The sequence below is a fragment of the Dermacentor albipictus genome, chromosome 2 (assembly GCF_038994185.2).
Source record: "Dermacentor albipictus isolate Rhodes 1998 colony chromosome 2, USDA_Dalb.pri_finalv2, whole genome shotgun sequence".
NCBI classification, from domain to species: domain Eukaryota; kingdom Metazoa; phylum Arthropoda; class Arachnida; order Ixodida; family Ixodidae; genus Dermacentor; species Dermacentor albipictus.
The window spans coordinates 180,249,340-180,269,727 of NC_091822.1; the positions used below are offsets into that span (position 1 = coordinate 180,249,340).

At 42.0% G+C, this 20,388-nt stretch overlaps 3 protein-coding genes across 8 annotated transcripts in view; 2 read left to right on the plus strand and 1 right to left on the minus strand.

Moving 5' to 3' along the window:
• The window catches only part of LOC135919314 (immunoglobulin domain-containing protein oig-4-like), a 380,763-nt gene that overhangs the window by 154,670 nt on the left and 205,705 nt on the right, over nt 1-20,388 (plus strand). The window lies entirely within an intron of this gene.
• Nucleotides 1-20,388, minus strand: part of Nep3 (Neprilysin 3) — a 185,285-nt gene that overhangs the window by 86,222 nt on the left and 78,675 nt on the right. The window lies entirely within an intron of this gene.
• On the plus strand, nt 1,442-19,777 carry LOC135919332 (uncharacterized). The gene is made up of 11 exons (XM_070534709.1): nt 1,442-1,899; nt 3,083-3,199; nt 8,548-8,615; nt 11,792-11,935; nt 12,031-12,118; nt 14,014-14,184; nt 14,303-14,512; nt 17,841-18,012; nt 18,753-18,835; nt 19,408-19,580; nt 19,765-19,777. Exons 1-11 carry the CDS (start codon nt 1,744-1,746, stop codon nt 19,775-19,777), a joined length of 1,395 nt encoding a protein of 464 aa, XP_070390810.1. The 5' UTR covers nt 1,442-1,743.

The following is a 20,388-nucleotide window of genomic DNA, read 5'->3' on the forward strand; positions in this document are numbered from 1 at the left end:
TGCGGAATACTGCCATTCTGGCAACTACGACAACGCGCGAAACCTTTTCGAAGTCATTTTGTGCGTCGAAAATAGAAGCACAACGTCTAATATAACATTTGTGCAGTATGTTCCTGTGTATGATGGTTCACAGGTTAGTTTGGAATAAATAAGCTGTTTTAGGATAAATAAACTGAGGTGTACTTTGGAATAATACGATTTGATTTTCGTAACGCAGAAGCCTTTTTCTCGCAACACGCGACTCACCAAGAACTTGAAACTTGGAAGCAACGAGTTAATTCATTAGTAATTGGCGCACTATACATAGATTCAGTTCTCGCAAACGAGTAATTAAAACGTTATTCAATTTCTTGAATTTTCTAGCCTGGTACTGAGTAGCCTATGTCTTATAGTTAATTATTCTTTACGAAGTATGTCTGCCTGAGAGCTCTGAATTAGCCAGATTTTGGAACGAGGCGTACAGCGCAGCACTCCTACCGCCTCTATGACGTTGCCAAGGGCAATATGGCTTCAAATGTCTGTCCTCCACCCTATTTTTCTTCCGTTTCTTTCTTTTTTTTGTAGCAGCGTTTGTTTGCGCAATCAGCACGCCATTACACAAATTCCAAATTCTGTTTTGGTGCTTTGCTCCTTCAGTCGATACCGAAAAAGTACATGCGGCAGAAGAGACTAAGCTTTTGAGATTAATTTAGGTTAGTGAAAGTGAAGTTCTGTTTGTGTGACTGCAAGCGACGATCTCGAAGGCCATGCAAAACCCTCTTACTCGCAATGAGTGGGGTCCAAAATATGACGACTATATATAGTCCACTAAAGCGTGCCTTCAAAGTTTGTTTCTGTTCTTTCAAGGAAGCTGACGCTGTGCGCAGAATTTGAATACCTAATTTTTTAAAACAATGTGTTTATTTCGTGTTTCAGGCTCGCAAAATGGTTTTCGCCTATGCAGTAAGCTTAAGCATTGCTCAAAGCGACGCAAGGACAGGACTTAAGCAATAAAAGCAACGCAGGACACCTTGCCCGCTTAAGTCCTGTCCCTTCGTCGCTTTGCGCAACCACGTTAATTATGTCGAACCAACTGGCTCATTGGGCAATCTTCCTCTATTATAAGCATTGCCTTCGAGATCTGGCTTTGTTATCCAGAAAGCGCCGTCACATGGGGCATGGATTTGCACACCGCTTCAATCGAGCAGCTGAATGCTTGTTTAGTTCTTCGTGATTTGGGAGAGGGAAAGTACGCCTAATTCTGCAGCCCATGTGGGAGCACGGCGCAGCGTATTAGGGATGGGGGCGGGGGATGAAAGATGAGGGAATAGAGGGGGAAAGGGAGAGTAGGTTTCAGGCAGCATACGTCAGCTTCATCCAAGGGGGGGGGGGGGGTTGCTATCGGTGTAGCGCCTACTTGAACGGCCTGCTTTCCGTTTTTTATTCTTTTGTGTGTCGGCCTTTTTTGTATCTGTGCGTGTGCGCGCGAGTGTGAGTGTGTTGGGCAGGCCTCGTTCCCCTCGCTCCCTGCGTTCGCATGCTCGGTCCAAAGAAGGCAGTCCAATCAGCACCAACATCCACTTTTCAAGATGGCCGGCATGGCGGTGAGGATGGTTTATAAGACCCAGTCGTGCGGTTCGTCATTTCAAAGCGTTGTAGTGGCTGCTTCGCGACGATCTGCATCACTTCAACGTCTCACTGCACCTGCGTCGTCTGTAACGCCAGTCCGCTTTTGCAAAGCTCGATTGCGTTCATCGAGGTGACATGACTGCTGTCACATGCCTAGTGACTGTGGGTGCCAATGGGGCTCGGAGGAAGATGCGGCTTACAGAGGAGCCCAATTTGCGTGCTCTCAAGGCATCTGCCAGTGTTTGCAGTCTTCTGGCTGCAGAGATCAACTTTGATACCGACAGATTTCAGGTAAGCTTCACGAATTTTAACCGTTTTAAGCGTAGGTCGGCTGAATAAGCCGATTTTCTCCTACTTGTTCACCGATATTTAAGCAGGCCATGTATACTCACACCCATGTGCACTTACGTTACCGCTCCCAGCCACTCATACTCACCAACACTCACTCGTGTTCTTAGTCACGTCACACCTGCAGCCCCCGTTCACGCTCATACTCGGTCTACTCCCCCTCACTGGCACTTGCTCACACATGCATCTACTCGCACACGCCAACACTCGCTCAATTTCACACTGAAGTAACTGTCACCGACACTCGTTCGTATTCCCATTAAGTCTCGTGTACGGATCAGTTCACACTCACCGGCACTCATTAACGCTGTATCTCAATCCCGTGAAGTCGGCGATGAGTGTAGTGTTGAGTCACTAGGCCGACCTATGGTTAGAACGTTCTGAACAACTGAAACTTTAAAACAGTATTGAAAATCGTATATAACTTTTTTTTTAGTTCTAAACAAATTGAGAGGGAATGTGTGTACTTCTCAGTTCATAAAAAAATGAGGCTTCATTATTCTTTTATATTCATGTAATACAATTCACAGTCCGGTCAACAGAGAAGCTTGCGAATGAGAAATTACTGTTTTGGATTCTCTGGCGCATTGTGACAATTTTAGTATACTGTTTGTGGAAAGACAGAAATGTGGTACTTTACAGCACCTTGCAATGCTCAGGGGTTCAAACATGATAATGAGCCCGCATGGCGGCCGATGCTTTTTGCCCCAGCGCTGGGAGCTGGGGACACCGAACTTGTGCGTTGTAGTGTTCGATGAAGGTAAGGGTATTTGTCGTGACTCATTGCGACGCATTTGGCCTCCCAACGATCACTCTGATCCCATCTATGGCGCAAAAAGCATCGGCTACCTTGCGGGCGAATTATTGTGTTTGAATCGCTGAGCACTAAGAGTGTTTTAAAGGGATGCAAGTGCGATAAGGTAGTTGATAGAGCAAATTTTATAAATTATAGCACTGTGCATTGTTGAAGGGATGTAAATATTGTACAACTAGCTAAATATCTAAAGGAGCCGGTAAGACATGATAGCAGCTCTTGAGTCTTCTGGGATCATAACGCAGGTCAAAATTGAATATTGTGGTTCGTGTCGTATTGTTTTTCTGATGCAGAATATTATATTTTCTACAGATTTTTGACAAAGACTTCAATGATTTTGTGGATTTGTTGGACGAGGATCCTATCCCTGATATGGCTGTTGTGCGAGTTGTCAAGCCAGTACATGAGGCAGAAGTATGCATTGAAGAGGTGAGTGCTGCACATTGAAACAATTATGGTGCCTTCATTCTTGTGTTGTTGGCATTTGTGTCAAACTGGGCACGCCAGGGCTAACACCTGCCATGTGCAGGAAGCAGCGGCCTAATGAAAGGTATCTAATGATAATATGTACTGCGACATCCAATTTGGACAAGTGCAAGCCACACGTTGGCATTATGAAAGCTCTTGGCAAGAGCAGAGATAAAAAGCACGCAAACTGCTTGAGGCATGTCACAATAAAGGGTCCCTCACCAGGCCCTATAGGAAATTTTCGTTATGCACTGGAAGTTACTTGTCCTCTAGGGAGCGTTCTGCCGCAAAAATTTTTCAAGTCGCCTCATTAATAGCAGAGATAGAAATATTTCAGTACCGCGAACCCATGATATTGGAGTCACTCCGCGTTAGCCCCTTCCTGCACGGCTAACTGAATCGCCCGTACTTTGAGCAGATCTTTCGTGACAAGCCGCTGTGCCGGTCACTGCTCTTGCACATATACCGCAAGCAGCTCTTCTATTTCGGCGAAGCGGCCCTGCTTCGGTCCTCTGATACCCTTCCTTGTTGCTTTGCTGGCGAAAATATTCTTCAGTTTGCGGCAGTCCAGCACGCAAGTTTCAGGAACTCCAAACGCTCGTGATGTGGCCCGATTTCCGTCCGTCTCCGCGCACATAACTTTCCTTAAATGCGGCATCATGATGACTCGGCGTGTCTTCGCAGTTGGCGCCTCCAGCTGATTGAATAAACGCAGAAAACGGGAAGACAGGCGGCAGACTAGGTTACACCAGCGCCTGGTTACACGTACAACATGGAAGTCTGCACATGAAGGAAGTTACGGCAGCTAGGCTAGAAGCGCGTAGGAAGAGGCAATTTTTCGATTGCCAATGGCGATATGGTAACGTGGATTTAGGGTCGTACTCGATTCTAACGCGCGTGAAATTTTTGGGCCCGTTTTATCGGAAAAAAGGTGTGCATTAAATTCGAGTAAATATGGTATTTTTCAAAGGAAAAATAAAGTATATAATTGTGTAAAGCTGGTTGGAGAGGGTTTTACATTGCAGGTTGCAATTTTCAAAAATGCTGGTCATAATAATACTAGTGCATTGTTTTATACATTGTTGGATTATCTTGTATTTTGCAATGTAGTATTGCACAGTGAATGTACAGTTGAGCTCCTAATGAAAAGTATGTGCTGATTGCTTGTGACACTGGCCACATTTGTTACTGTAGGCACTGCAGTATCTGCCCATAGCTTTTACATTTGTGGTGAAGCTAATGGTGAATGTCAGCAGCTGATTCCTATGAATGGTATGATTTCCCTTGCAGTACCCTTTAACTATTGTTTCTGCATATTTTGTTAAATTTTTGTTTTATGTGTGTAGATGGGCTGCTTGGTCTGTTCAATTTAATTGTGAAAAATGCAATGCAGATTTATGCACCTGGGCACCCTGATAGCCAAGTTCACATTAAGGAATACTACTTTAGATTATTATAAAAATCGCGGTATTTCACCTGAATGCCAAGAGATCCTTTTCTGAAAAAAAAAAGATGCCATGAGGGCACTCAGAACTTTGCACGCGCAAGTGAAAGTATGCTATGCAGAATATTTTACAAGATTATTATTCATACCTAATACTGCAGTATAAAGGCACCAATCTTTCATTACTATTGCAAATAATTTACTGGCAGTTTTCTTATTACAAGGCACAGATAAAAATTACCAACAGATGCATTGCGATTTTTATTGCACCATACATTACTACACATTTCAGCAGTCGAAATAAAAATATAGTATGTAGAGCATTTCGATCAGAATGAAATTATGTGGGTTGAGGTGCGAAAACCTCAACCTGATTATGAGGTACGCCGTATAGTGGGGGACTCTGGAAACTTAGACCACCCGGGTTTCTTTAACGTGCACCTAAATCTAAGGATACAGGTTTTTCACATTTCGTCCCCATTCAAATGCAGCCGCCGTGGTCGGGGTTCGATCCAGAGATATATGGACCATTTATAGCACGCTTTGATATAAATGAGACGAAGTTTGTTGAACTGAACCTTTGCAGTGACGCACAAATATGTCACCTTTGCAGCAAAGCACATCGCTCAGAATGTTAGACTAGCTTGCCTTTTACATTTTTTTTTTCATTTTTCGGGCTTGTGGGAAGCAAGCCCGTCTAACATGTTGACCGATTTGCGGTGCAGCAAAGGTGAAATAAGTGAATGTTTGTGCAACACGATGATTGTTCAGTTAAACAACATTTTTCTCGTTTATAACAAACCATGCTGCTGCAATGCCTAATCAATGCCGCAATACGTCAAAATGCATTTTTTCGAACAGCTATTATACATACCTAAGAAGCCCACAATTCTACACTACTTCTTATAGCACAATTAGTTTTTCTTTCGTGAAATTTATCATTGCCTGCATTCTGTTTCTTTCTCCTGGCTGAACACGATGTATATAGCTTTAAAACAATTATAACCGTCATAAAAGATTGCCGATACCCGCCGTGTCGCTTAATGGCTATGGTGTTGCGATGCTAAGCACGAGGTCAATCGACCAAATCCCTGCTATGGTGGCTGCATTTCGATACGGTCGAAATGCAAAAATGCCTGTTTACTTAGATTTAGGTCCATTTTAAAGAACCCCAGGTGGTCAAAATTATTCCAGAGGCCCACACTACCGCATGTCTGATAATCCAAATCCTCACATTTAATTTAGGGCTGCCGCTCCAACGTATTTGAGAATCAGTTCCGCAGGTAAGTTCGTTAAAAACAAGCGAACTGGTACACTTGCGATACATTGACCCAACTGGTAGCCTGTAACAAACTTTGTGTGCACACGATTCCAATTGCGTGTAAAAGCAAACAGGAGTCAGGGGTGCACCATTCAAGTTAACGCCTGTATTTACGCATTGAACTATAAAACAGGTAGGGCTACGATTTAGAAAGTGATCCAGGACTTGAGAGGAGTCGCTCACGCATTTGCATCTTTCTGCTTACTGGTAGTTGTGAGAATGCCAGGTTTGCGACGTTTTGGCTCCATTTCCCAGCTCATCTTGTTTATGGCACAGCTGTTAATCAAATAAAACTTTCCTTTAAAATTCTCTACATTCAGGTGTCCCAGTCCTAAGAGGTAGATAGAAGTCATTGTCAAATAAACAAATCAGTTCATGCTGTCAATACAGAGGCAGCAGTTTAAATGTGTTCTAGTATCTGCACTAGCTGTGCAAATTCATTTTTTAAAAAGGCAGAGTGCTCCAGGTGGACCACTGAGTGTGCCCCCTATACCTGAAGTTGGGAAAAGGCCTTGTCTTGTGCGTCATGCATGCATCTTGCTGTTAAGTTGCTCGAGCATCCTTCAGTGATCCTTGGGACACTAGTACAGAATGACAATATTTGCACTGATGGATTGGCATAGGATAAACCAAGATGTATGCACAGAAATATAAACAGGGTCGTTTTATCAGCAATCTCGACGGTATGGTAACAACAGTGGAAGAATTATATACATCCCTGTACAGTACCCAGAGGAGTCGGAACGCCTTCATTTGAGGCAGTAATGAGCAGGGTACAGAAACTCCTATAACTAGCGATGAGGTCAGAAGGGCCTTGCTAGACATGAAACGGGGTAGAGCGACAGGAGAAGATGGAATAACAGTCGATTTTTTCAAAAATGGAGTAGAAATAATGCATGGAAAACTGGCGTCTCTACACGAAGTGTCTATTGACTGCGAGGGTACCATAAAACTGGAAGAATGCAAACATTAGACTAATCCACAAGAAGGGAGACTTAAAGAATTGAAAAATTACAGGTCCATTAGCTTACTCCCAGTGTTATGAAGAAATTGCGGTCACTGACGAAGTCAAGGTGAAAATAACACAGAAACGTCTCGGGACCCGTACGACAAGACGAACTTTCGTCGAACTCTTGACTACATTCCCAGTGTTATATAAAAAATTCACCAAGATAATCTGCAATATAATAAGGGCAACACTGGACTTTAGTCATCCAAGGGAACAGACTGGCTTCAGGAAGGCATACTCTACAATGGATCACATCCATGTCATCAAGCAGGTTATTTAGAAATCCGCAGAGCACAATCAGCCTCTCTCTATGGCTTTCATAGATTACGAAAAAGGCATTTGATTCAGTAGAGATACCAACAGTCATTACATAATCAAGGATTACTGACCGCTTATGCCAATATGTTGGGAAATATCTACAAAGTTTCCACAGCTCCCTTAATTATGCACAAGAAGAGTAGGAAGATACCTTTAAAGAAAGGGGTCGGACAAGGAGACACAATCTCTCCAATGCTGTTCACTGCGTGCTTGGAAGAAGTATTCAGGCTAATAAACTCGGAAGGCTTAGGAGTAAGGATCGACGGCGAATATCTTGGCAACCTTCGGTTTTCCGATGACATTGTTCGGTTCAGCAATATTGCAGACGAGTTACAACAAATGGTTCAGGACCTTAACAGAGAGAGCGGAAGAGTGGGGTTGAAGATTAATATGCCGAAGACATAGATAATGATGAATAGATTGGCAAGGGAACAAGAGTTCACGATCACCAGACAGCCTTTAGAGTCTATGAAGGAGTACGTTTACCTAGGTCAACTAATCGCAGGGAACCTTGATCATGAGAAGGAAATTCATAGAAGAATAAAAATGTGTTGTTGTATCGCACATGGCAGACATTGTCAGCTCCTGACTGGAAGCTTACCATTATGATTGAAAAGGAAGGTTTACAATCAGTGCAGTTTACCGGTGCTGACATATGAGACAGAGGCTTGGAGACTGACAAAGTAGCTTGAGGACTAGTTAAGCAACGCGCAAAGAGCGATGGAACGAAGAATGCTAGGCATAATGTTATGAGACAGGAAGAGAGCGGTTTGGATCCCAGAGTGAACGTGTGTAGCCGATATTCTAATTGACATTAAGAGAAACAAATGGAGCTGGGCAGGTCATGTAATTCGCAGGCTAGATAACCGTTCGACTATTAGGTTTACAGAATGGGTACCAAGAGAAGAAAAGCACAGTCGAGGACGGCAGAAGACTATGTGGGGCGATGAAATTGGGTAATCCGCGGGCGCTAGTTGGAATCGGTTGGCGCAGGACAGGGGTAATTGGAGATCGTAGGGAGAGGCTTTCGTCCTGCAGGGGACTTAAAATGGGCTGATGACTATGATCGTTCAAATCATGGACTGCATCAGTGACAGTCTAGTCGGTGAGATGTCATGGTGGCACAAGTTTAGGTTTAAGTAAAAGTTTGTTTGAATTCCATTTTGTGTGTCATAGCATTGTGTATCAGACCAACGACACTTATTTGCTCTTTGCAGGAGCCGAGTTTATATGGTCCAGAGAATTCAGCAAGCAGCCTTGATAGAAGTTTCAACATCGCTTCAAGGTACAGAGTGCTGAGCTTGGCTCCCATGCCTAACCTTACTAAAGTATAACCAGTCCTTGCTTTGCTTGTGTATCTGCAATAATTTTTGCGGTATTGTGAAATCACAATTAGCTTACATAATTTCCACAATGGGCGGGTCTGGAAGATTGGATTCTGATTTCTACTGTGCTATATAGATGAATTTGCAATATGTATTTGGTATAATGCAGCAGCAGCAAACCGAGATAGGATTTAGTCAACATGAAGAGTGCTCCGCTGTGATGGAAGTTTTCTGGTATTGTCGACAATATGCTACATGCGTGTTATATTGCCGACAACACTGGGAAACTTGCTTTGGTGTATAGGACATCGAGTATATTAAATTCAGAGCAGTAAAACGCAGCTGTCAATATCAGTTCTGGTTGCTTGAAATTATGCTTGTTTGCAACATTTCAACCTAACCACTTTTCTGCTAACAAACTTGCTTTGTGTGCTGCACACTTTCGTTTACACAATAAACTTTTTTAAGAGCAAGTTAAAGGGACCGACAACCGCGCATAACATGCCACGAAATGTGGATGGAATTGAAACGGTGATAATTCATAGATCTTGAATTGAGCATGCCGTTCATGGTTTATGTAGGAAATATAAAGGGGCCCAGAATGTCTAGAAAAACGGCATACAGTGCCACCTTGGAGTGGAACCTTTATACTAAAGTAGACAGCTGACTACGTAAACATGATTTCTGTACATAGGGCAAATATTAGGTGCACCATGTGTATTGCTTAAGTAGAAGAATCGACATTTGGGCGAGTTGCTACTGGTTGAACATTTTCAAGGGGCAGCGCAAGACGATGAAGACAAAAGGCAGGAAACGCACAGGACAGCGCTGAAATGAGAAGGCATACATAAACTTATGTACCACAACCCAAACCCACATGCTCTCCTATCAATGGTATAAATATCAACGTGCAGCCATAAATGCAATATCCTGTAATCTATTGTTGCACTATGTGGCAGTTTAAAAATTCAAGTTCACTGTCACGCAAATTTAATGATGGCATGCTTACACAATGCGATAGTAGGCCTGATATAGTAGGCCTCCTGATATATTAGGCCTCAACAATCTCCCTTGTAGTCCGATTGCTATGCGCGGAATGTGTTGTGGTGTCTTCATAGATTGCAGTGCACCCATGCTCAGAGCAGTGCTACGCGACATGTGGGTAGGCATTGCCCATTAGCGAGCACCTATGCTAGATAGTACCCTAGATGACCAAACAATCAATGTGCTAAGATATGTTGATGATTTTCTGGCCTTTGTGAAGAATTCTCATTTCCAACAAATGGTTCATGATGTACTTCAAGTATTCATTAAATGTTACCCAGGGTTAGATTTTAAGTGCATGCCAGATAAGAACGAGCTACAATTTTTAGATACAAGGCTTAACCGAACTGATAAGCAAGTGTGCGGGATGTTTTGTCCAAAGTCAGAAAAAACAATTTTAAGTTTTAACTCTGCACATGGGAAGTTGGTAAAAAAGGGCATTGCTTTTTCGGTTATATTTCCCGCAATTTCGAAATTCTGTTTTCACCAGACTTCCAAGTTTTTTTTTTAAACTGGAGGCGTTTAAGAACGGCACGTTTTCGGGAGGATGCCATCCGCATGACTGTACCGAAGCTTGCTAAGCGTGTAAAATTAGGAGCGCCCACAAGAATGAATAATCCAGAGCTTGCTGACAAGAAAAGTAAAGTAGATATAATTCCATATGTAAACTATCGCACAGCCTCAGGAATGTAGCAGGCAGGTTTGATGTAAAGGTTCTTTCTGCTGCCCCTAACAAGATGATTAAAATTTGCAGTAAGATTGATAGGAAGTTGTACCAGGTTGTCGCCATTCATGCTGGGAAAGGCTACACTGTTAAGCACACCTCCCCACCTGTACACTGTAGAATGGCAGTTGTTTATGAGCTTCCTTTTTCCTGCAGTCCCGTCTATATCGGCGGAACAGGCCGATGCCTAAACATTAGATTATCAGAGCATAGGCGCTCGCTAAAGGGTAATGCCTACCCGCATGTCGCGCGGCACTGCTCTGATGGGTGCACTCCAATCTATGAAGACACCACAATACGTTCCGCGCATAGCAATCAGTCTACGAGGGAGATTATTGAAGCCTACTATATTGGGGAAAAAAGATTGCGTTGTGTAAGCATGCGATCAATAAATTTGTATGACAGTGAATTTGAATTTTAAACTGCCTCATATTGTAGCATTAGATTACAGGATTTTGTGTCTATGCCTGTGCCCTGACATTTATGCCATGATGGGAGAACACGTGGGTGTGGGTGGTAGTACATAAGTTTGTGTATGCCTTCTAATAAAGTTTGTTGTGATTTCATAGTTATGAGTTCAGCGCTGTTCTGTGTTTTTCCTGCCTTTTGCCATCTTGCGCTGTCCCTTCATGATGTATGTCTTAACATCAGCATATTATTTAGGTGTTTACGCTTTTTCATGTGGAATTTATGATCTAAAAGAATGTAACACATAGATGGCGTTACTATCGTAGTAATGAGTGAAACCCCAACACCATGGTGAGCTGTGGCAACCCTCATTGTATGGCGGCGCACATGAGGGCTTTTGTACGCGTGCAAGTTTGCGAATAAGTACCCCAAGTTCTCTGGTCTCCTTGTGAGATGCAAAATGCGATCGGTTTATGCTATCAATGGGTGCCAGCTCGACATGACTAGCACTACCTGGAGATCCTGCCGGCTCCCAACAACGCCAGCGTAGAATAACTATTGCGCTTGCTTATCAATGTTTCCAGCATGTTTCCCCCATACAAATTCATAATACATTCGCGACTGCAGATCAATAAGTTTAGATGCGGAAAATGTGGAACATCTTGTGCTTTCACTGTGGCATTGGACATTCTGACCAGTAAGGTTTATATTGCGCTAAACATCTTTCAAAACTAGTACCGTAAAAAGTGGTTGTCGGTCTCTTTAAGGAGTGATAGTAAAACCTAATATCAGATTGTTGAGCAGATACCAACATATTACACAACGGTTGTATAATACCACTGGTGCGCTTAGTAGCTTGACCTTTGAAAACATTGTTATTCGCCCTGATAACATGAGAACTATGAGCAGTTTTGTTGCTGTGTAGTAGCAGTAATTAATTCTGCGTTTGTTGCTGTTTAGCCAAGAGGACGATGATGGGATGGCTTTTGCTCTCCCAGACCTTCATTTCCTCAATGGTGTAGTGAAGGAGAACATACCAATAACATCATACATCACAACAAGGATTGTTGACTCCTTATTTCAAGAAATGATTGCACACCCAATGTGAGTAAACTTGCAAGCAGAAATTTAAAAATCACTTGCAATATTTATTTACTTTTAGAAAGATGTACTATTGCAGAAAGTTAAATATTTTGCAGGTATCCGTCGCACAAGTTTTACCAGGGCGCTGCATCCATGTTAGTGTGCCGCTACCCAGAGCTTGCTGACCCGTGTGGCAGTGGACATGTGAGTGGTATCGCAGAATACCTGTGTATTTTTTCCTTTTGTTGTTGGGCTGGGATACCAATGCATGAGTTATGTTGTTTTCCTAATCTGCTCAGAGTAAGTGATCTCCTTTGTGATGAAGCTTTAAATATACATATATGTAATGAAATAGCCGTTAGTAATCAATGGCAATATAGGTTAAAAGGAAGTCACATAGGAAGACTGGCGAGTGCTTACCCAAACTATCGCAAGTAATTTACAGTGCTGGAAGCTGCTGGACTCCTTAGCCAATGAGAAGGCTGAATGCCCCTCGAGATGTGTTCATCTGCACCGCATCGTCTGCTGAGCGGCTGCTGAATTTTGCTGTACATGATGTGCATGCGCAAAGGTCCTAACACATCATCTATTCTTGTAACGTATCTTGTACCAAGCGATGACAACTCTCTAATTTTGCCATTAATTAAGTAGTAGCATGTGGAACTATTAGATACTGCGCAAGGATATTGCTTGTGTATGCCTCGTACCTTCGGTAGCTCTGAAAAGTACCTGTAAGGTGGAGGATATAGTAACTAGCGAGTGCTTATTTTAGCCAAGCTAGAATACATACAGAGCAAGAAGGCTGCACATTAGAAGCATTAAGAGCCAGCTATTTTGAGACCTGGTATTTAATTGCTTAGTATTTTACATTAGATGGTATTTGTGCATGCTCTTTTTTATTTCCCTGGTCGTTCTGCGTTAATCCTGTATTTTAGTGCTTTTTCAACATATCAAAGGCGGTACTCTTTGGTGATCACTTTTGAAGATAGATTCGCTTTCGCGATATACGGCACTGGATGCGTCGTACGGCAGACAGCGCTCTTGGCACAGTACCACAAACTCTGCCAGTCATATATGTGAAGACAATTAACTGTTGCGACTGAATCCGTTAAAGTCATTTTCATAGGTGTGAGGAAAAAACACAAGTTAGTAGTATTTATGTGCTGTGCCAGCATAGAGCTTATGTTAGCTGGCCAAACATGTGACTCAGAAGCCTAATCTTTCTTTGCTGCTATATGAGAATATCTGAAATATTGAACACAAACCGTGATGCATCATATTAAGTTTACAAAAAGTACACCAGCTGTGTTCTGTAGACTATACAGAATTTGCCAATATCTCTTGTGATGTACAGCAGTGAAAGAAAATTTACTAATTGGGTTTTAACTCATTTTGGGGCATATTGCAACTTATAATTTGTAGCCAATGAGTTCACAAGGCATATTCACCTGAAGTGATTTCTCGGATTACACCAGTTTCAGGATATTCATTTCAAAAGTGGGCAAAGAAGTACATCGGCGTTTTGTTTATTTTTTGTGCTCTATATAGTGCATAAAATGGTGTTTTCTTTAAAAAGTGAAACGTTACATGTTTTACATCAAACCCGCCTCATAATTTGTTGCAAGTAGATATGCCTTGCAATTGCACTGACTACAAGCCATAAGGTTCAATATTGGTTGTAAAGTAATTTCTTAAAAACTGAACGAGAATTATTCAATTATGTATTTTGATGTAACGTGTAGCTTATGTCCACCTCATTGAGCAATCAAGTTAAAATATTACGAATGTGCTGTCACAATTGTTAAAAATTTTGTATATGCAAAAAGAACAAACTTCATTATAGGAGCTGCTGGCACGCTGTATCCTCACAATAATTTGATGTCTTCTGTTGGTCATTTATTGCAGAGCATTGAGTGCTATACGGCAGTCATTGGACTAGGATGAAATACGTTTTGTGTAGTGACTGTATATATATATTTTTTTTCTTTTTTGGGTAATGTGCTAAGGTGTTTTGAACCAAAAGGGGCTTTCTTGCTTCACTTCAGTCATGAAAGCGAAAGAAGGAATGCTGGTTTCTTAAAGATTATTTGAAATTGCAGGCTTCTTGGGTTGTGATGCTGCGGCAAAAGTTCAAAAATGAACGACGGAAGCTGGCCACGGATAGAGTGGTAATTAACCGACAGAAGTATGGCACTGCAGCAAAGCGGCCAAGAACATCCAATGGTGCTGCTCCCGAAGTATTGCAGCGTGGAAAAGTGGGACCCGTTTTGGTAAGGGCATCATACTGCACGTTCTACCTAAATACTCGTTAAAGGATCGCTATTCCATTAATTACATCTATCATTCCATTCCATCTTGAGAAGATGCATTTCATGTTTCGATGTGCAGTCACAACGTTTGGTGCCCAGTGGTGAAGACAGCTGCAGTCTTGCGCACCATGAAGCCTGGCTGGTTGCCGAATGTAAAAAGGCAAACCCTGACAGGCCGCAAATGCTCTCCAGGCTGCAACTGACACACTCTGCGAGGGTTAAGGAACTGTGCCGGATGTCACCTGTGGTAGCCATGGAGAAGTATCCGTACCTGGCGGACATAGAATGGGTGCGTGCTTTCATTACATATCTCATGTGTCATGAACTATCAGTGAAAAGCTTTTGGAGGTTTCGGCAAGTAACGTGGCAGCTTAGCTGTACTTCTAAATAAATATTATTCTCAGGCGCAAGAAAGTTCCTCTGATCTTGCTATTTGCATGCATAAAGTGCAGTCGGGTATGTGTGCTTCTCCTAGAGCACAAGCACATCAGCCGCTACACCGCAAAAAAATAAATGCATATAAATGAGACATTTGAGGACCATGCTGTTGCCATGCACACATTGTTCTGCTTGCCAAATGTTGCGTTATTGTGATGATGAAGCAGAGAGTACCAAACTCGCGAATTTTAATGGGCAGACGCAGAAAAAACAATGCATGCATAATACTGTTAGCGATACAATAAAACTGAAAGGTGGGCTAGTTGGTTTGACTTCATTGTGGAAAGTTTTGTGCACACTGAACGAAGTCGACAAGAAAAGGACCCAGACCAGCGCAGACTGACAACTGAAGTTTTATTCCTAAATACAGCCCGTATATACCCGCGGGACTAGTCACAATGATCAGCACGCATGGGTAACAGAGCATCCGTTCCACATAATAACAACACTCATAACATCATAATAGAACACTATCACCTAATATTGAGCACGTTGATTTCACTATCGTACAAAGCGACAGATGGCTGGCTAACACATGCTCCCTGTATTCTAGATATGGGCCAAAATTGTACAATTTCTCTTGTCTGGTAAGGACAAACGTACAAAATAGCAGTTTTGTCAAGCAGTGGTTTACGCTGCTCAATGAACATTGTGCGCAGCGCAGCGCCAAATGCATATAGGGCCTTCCCTTCAAGCTGGCCAACTACTCTAACCTTTCGTGTATGCCTTGGCCGGTATGACCGAGGTAGTGCTGCCTACACGTGAAAGAAATTTTCTATACCACATTTTGTTTACATTTTCAAAACTGGTGCACGTGATGCACCTGGCACTTATTAGTGGTATATAAACTTCCTTTCAAGTGTGGCCATCACTATGTCGGTCAGGCTAGCCGATGCATAAATGTAAAGTTAAGAGAAGAGAACACTTGGCCAGCTTGAAGGGAAGGCCCTGTAAGCATTTGGCCATGCACTGTGCACAACGTTCATTGAGCATGTGTAAACTACTGTTTAAAAAAAAACACTATTTTGTATGTTAGTCCTAATTAGACAAGAGAAACTGCAGAAGCTTGGCACATATCTAGAATACAGGGAGACTGAGTTAGCCAGCCGTCTGTCGCTTTGTATGAAAGTGAAATCAACTTTCTCAATATTAGACGATAGTGTTCTACTATGATGTTATGTGTGTTATCATGTGGAACGGATTCTCTGTTGTCCATGCGTGCTGATCATGTGACGAGTCTCGTGGGTATATATGGGCTGTTTTTATGAATAAAACTTCAGTTGTCAGCCTGCACTGGTCTTTGTGTCCTTTTCTTGTTGACTTCATTCAGTGTGCACAAAATTTTCCACTATTGGCGATGTCATAAACATATCGGTCCTAGTGAAAGAAACATCAAATATCTAAACTATATCATTGAAGGACATTTTATCATTTTCTGTTTGGGCATGTTATCATTTTACCTAATGAGCACCAAAGAGCACTCAGTGCTCTTGGTATGCCCTTGTTACAGCTGTGCATCTTCTATGCCACTGATTCTCCTCTTAAGCAGTGAGAGCAACAAAAATTTGACAGTATGTGCGTTATCAGCTCGCATGCAAGGTTCTGACAGGGGGAACGCTAGTTAGCTCTAAGCTCTGGCTTTCCTTGTTTCCGACAGTTGCAGAATGCTTTTGCAATATGAAAGGGTTCTGAACACATTGCGCATGGGAGCCTCGCACCATGCAAATCTTTTTCATGCTGCCAATTCTTCTTCGTTGACCTTATAAATCTCCTCGCTCACCTTGCATCAGTTGTCTTGCATTATTCAATGCTTCTTTACTTAAACACCTTCTTGTGATCTATAGGGAGCTGTGTCCTGCGTAAATTTCGAGTTGGTACCTGACTGGTTTGATGGCTCTGTACACAATAGGGCCACTTCAATGCAAAGTCCTTAAAACTTGTGCCACAATAGGCAATATTTCATAACTGAATGTGCTATGGTTGAATGCATTGCAGTAACCTTGTGCAATGTCGTATTTTTTTATTCAAGCAAATCAACGAAACTAGATCACCTGCCTAAAAAAATCACGGATGCTTCACGGATGCTTCGATAGAGTTTTCACAGAGCCCCACGTTTGTCCAGTTCTCCCTATTTTACGTGCTTTAAATGCATGTCGGAGAAATATCTCACACTGGTTTGTGTGATGCCACTGCTACTGCTGGAGGAAGGCTTCTGGGAAGCGTAACTGAAATGCGAATGTAATTTGTAGCACTATTTAAGGATTGACATTTTGAAAGTAGTGTTTGTGTTTAGGTTTGTACGCAGTAGACATGACCGTGTTACTGCTCGGTTTGTATTTTACAATTGAAATATGTGCCCTGAAGTGAATAATTGATTTCTTTAGACTGCGATTTCTCGTGCAAGTGATGACCACCACTTCAAATATTCCACATTACAATGCCGAATTGCAGAATATGCACCCCTTGAGATAAAAAAAAGGATAGAAATGAACCGGAAAAAGCTATTGGGAAGCCCACTGCAAGAATACTGCAAGAAAACAAAGCCAATAAACAATAAATCAAGGAAAGAACAGAAGAAATAACCAACTGTAATATTAATGACAAGTGAAATCAAGATGAGAAAAAAGACTCGTAAAACCCAGAACTTTTGCATGACAATGATAGCAATGAAGTTGCGATGCTTTATACCTGTTTAGCTACGGTGGCAGCTCTCCTCTTGTTCACTTTCATGGACGTTTGTGTATCTGTAGTAAACTTAGCTGTCAGAGTGTCACCCAATAATCGTCACTCACGGTCATACATACAGGTGTGGAAAATACTGTCAACAGCAGGCATTGCACTGTATATGTAAGCTCGTGAGCGAGAATCTGAGGAACTGAAGGGCTCGATATATTGCTAGCAGGAAGACGACTGCTTGAATAAAACACTTGGACTGCTCTGTACTCATATGCATAAACGGTGCTGTCTAATTCGTTTTTGTTTGCTTCATCTTTCAGTGCAGTCAGTCCATTCTTGCAATTCATCTCTACAGTTGCAATGTATTATGCACTGATGCAATCGGCCTGCAGTTGAAGTCCATTATACTCTTGCCTACTTTAGCGGTGGTTTCGATCTGTGACGTTTTGATTGTATGTGAGCTTAGAAAGTATAGTGCATGTTTTATTTCAACTATATTTCAGTTCCTTGAAGACTTCAACATCCTTATAAAGAAGGATGGCGCAAAAAGTGTTGAAAGCGGCTTCGAGAAGACGCAGTGCCTCGCTTTGAGAGGAGTATTGGGGGCCAAAAAGAAAGACATAACGCGTGTTATTGAGGCCCACACTTCAAGTGGTTCAGCAAGGCGCAGGAAGCGTAAGTGACAAGTGTGCACCAAAATCTTGATATGCTTTCCATTGGACTTTGCTTGCTAACCTATTTGCCTGCGATGTGCGGCTATTTAGGTTTGCACAGCTGCAATTCTGCTCTTCTATTTTAAGACCAATTCGAATCATGAGTGAACTTAAAGGAAGGGGTGGGGAGAGATAGGACATTACTGGTCACTGATGTCCGACAAGCAGTAGCGCTGTTTGGCTGTCTTTTTGCAAAATATGCTGAACAGTAACTATGGTTCGACGAACAGAACAAATTGAGCTGCCAGTTGATTGTTTGACAATTGCAGAAGCAGTAACACACAAAGAAGGTCTTACAGTTCAAGCGCAGACCATCTCGTTGCTAAAAATCTGACCATTGTCACTAATTGAAACTAATCATTGTCACTAATCAGCTGTGCCATTTAATGGCACAGCTGGTAGAGCCTCCCTGTTCTTTTTCAAAGATTGTACTAGTACTATCAACTGGAAGTTGTTAAACTGGTGCATCAAATACATCATAGATACATACCATACTTAAAGCATTAAAAATTAATTATTGGGTAATCATGTAAAGTCGCTTTATTTACCATTACAAAGTGACATAATCCAAGTACCACGCATGCTGCCTCTGTCTGCTTGATACAAAGGTAGTAAAGAAAGGCGAAATTCATAAAGTGAAGCATCACTCTATTGTGTTTTGGGAAGGCAAAAGGTCATGACTTCATGTTTTTTTTTCTTCAGATATACGGGCTGTGCGAATCCTGCAGCTCCTATCCAAAATTTTAAACGAGCCCAAGGCAGTCGACACAATGTTTGTGCATATGGTAAGTTTGCTAAAGTTCCACATAACGATGTAAGACATGTCTTGCAATTTACATAATTTATAATACTATCGGTATAATTTCTCATAATTTTAGTGACGTATAATTCCAATTTATAGCAATCGTATCACATTTGTTCTACGGCATTTGACACATTCGTGTAAACGCAAATGCGCTCATTGGAAGAGCTTCTCTGTTGCATAGAACTAGCATAATTCACTGAATTTTGATTCTCTGTGTACGTAACTTCTAAAAATAAATTTAATCGAAAATTGGCTACAGGTAAATTGCCGACAAAAAGGATTGAAGAAAACCTACAAGATATGATTTTGTATCTCTTTAAGTCATGTTGCCACTGTGTTGGTCTGCAGGCAAAGGAAAGACTACATTTCAGATTTATTTCTTTTAATTTACGGATTGAGGTTAGCCTATTAAACGACACATGTGCACTGTTCATTTGAAATGATAACAATTCTGGAAGTAAACAGGGCATTGTGGTCTTGTCAGTAGAGTAAGCTTTTAGTAGTCCCATATTAGTGGAGCAGAAGGATTAGTGTACTTTCGTCTTCCTACAGGATGAAGACAAGCCATGTACACCCTGCGTTGTGTACTGCGGCAATACCCTTGAAGCTGCTGATGAGCTCTTCTTGTTTGCCGAGAAGAGGCAGCTGGCTAGAGTCATCGATGCACAGGAGGGCACCACTGCCATGATGGCTGCCTATTGGGCTTTTGACTTCAGTTACGCCAAGCAAGCATCTAATATATCCTGTGTGTTAGAGCACCTCTTTCTAAATGTGAATGTATCACTCCCAAAATGTGTTGCAAGAAGGTTTATTTCAGCTCATAAAGCGGAATACGAGAAGTAAGGTACAAATAAATTAGCTGTTCGTACTCTGGTGTATTAAATCTTTTGTTTCTTGCCCCACAAGCAGGCTCGTCCACTAGAAACAATGCAGCATGCTTCTACAAAGCTTTTCAAAGCACCCTTACACCCTTATGACAAACTGCTCAAAACACCCTTGCACCCTTTCAACACTGCAATACACCCTTGCACCCTCACAGAAATATCCTGAAAACACCCTTGCACCCTTTACACGAAGGGTGTTATACTGTTCAAAGCACCTTCCAACTTAAGGGTGTTACTTCAATCAATAATACCCAGCATAAGGGTGTGATGGCTCATTTAAAAACCCTTTTAAAGGGGTGCTAGGGGGTTAGTTATAGACACTCAAAAAAACCCTTCGGGGTGTAAATTATTTTACAGTGTACCAGGGTTGCTTTAAAGAAAGCCGCAAAGGAGAAGCGATCACGCATAAGGCTTTGCGTCCTGGACAAATTGTCGCTACGCGAGACACGCGCGTTATTGGAAGCTAAAGGCAAGAAACGGAGTCAGACATGTCAGCATATGATTACTGTGTGCGTGTGCGTGCGTGCGTGCGTGCGTGCGTGTTTCGATCAAAGGCATATAAATTTATGTGGCTCAATTTAAGGCTCAATTTATGTGGTGTATTTATGTGGTGAAAGAAGCTACTGCATCATTGTTGACAGAAATATGC

Coding starts and splice junctions, on each gene's coding strand:
- LOC135919332 (XM_070534709.1), top strand. CDS start 1,744: ATGACTGCTGTCACATGCCTAGTGACTGTGGGTGCCAATGGGGCTCGG. Junction 8,616..11,791: donor AGTTTCAACATCGCTTCAAG/GTACAGAGTGCT, acceptor GTTGCTGTTTAG/CCAAGAGGACGATGATGGGA. Junction 18,836..19,407: donor ACACAATGTTTGTGCATATG/GTAAGTTTGCTA, acceptor GTCTTCCTACAG/GATGAAGACAAGCCATGTAC.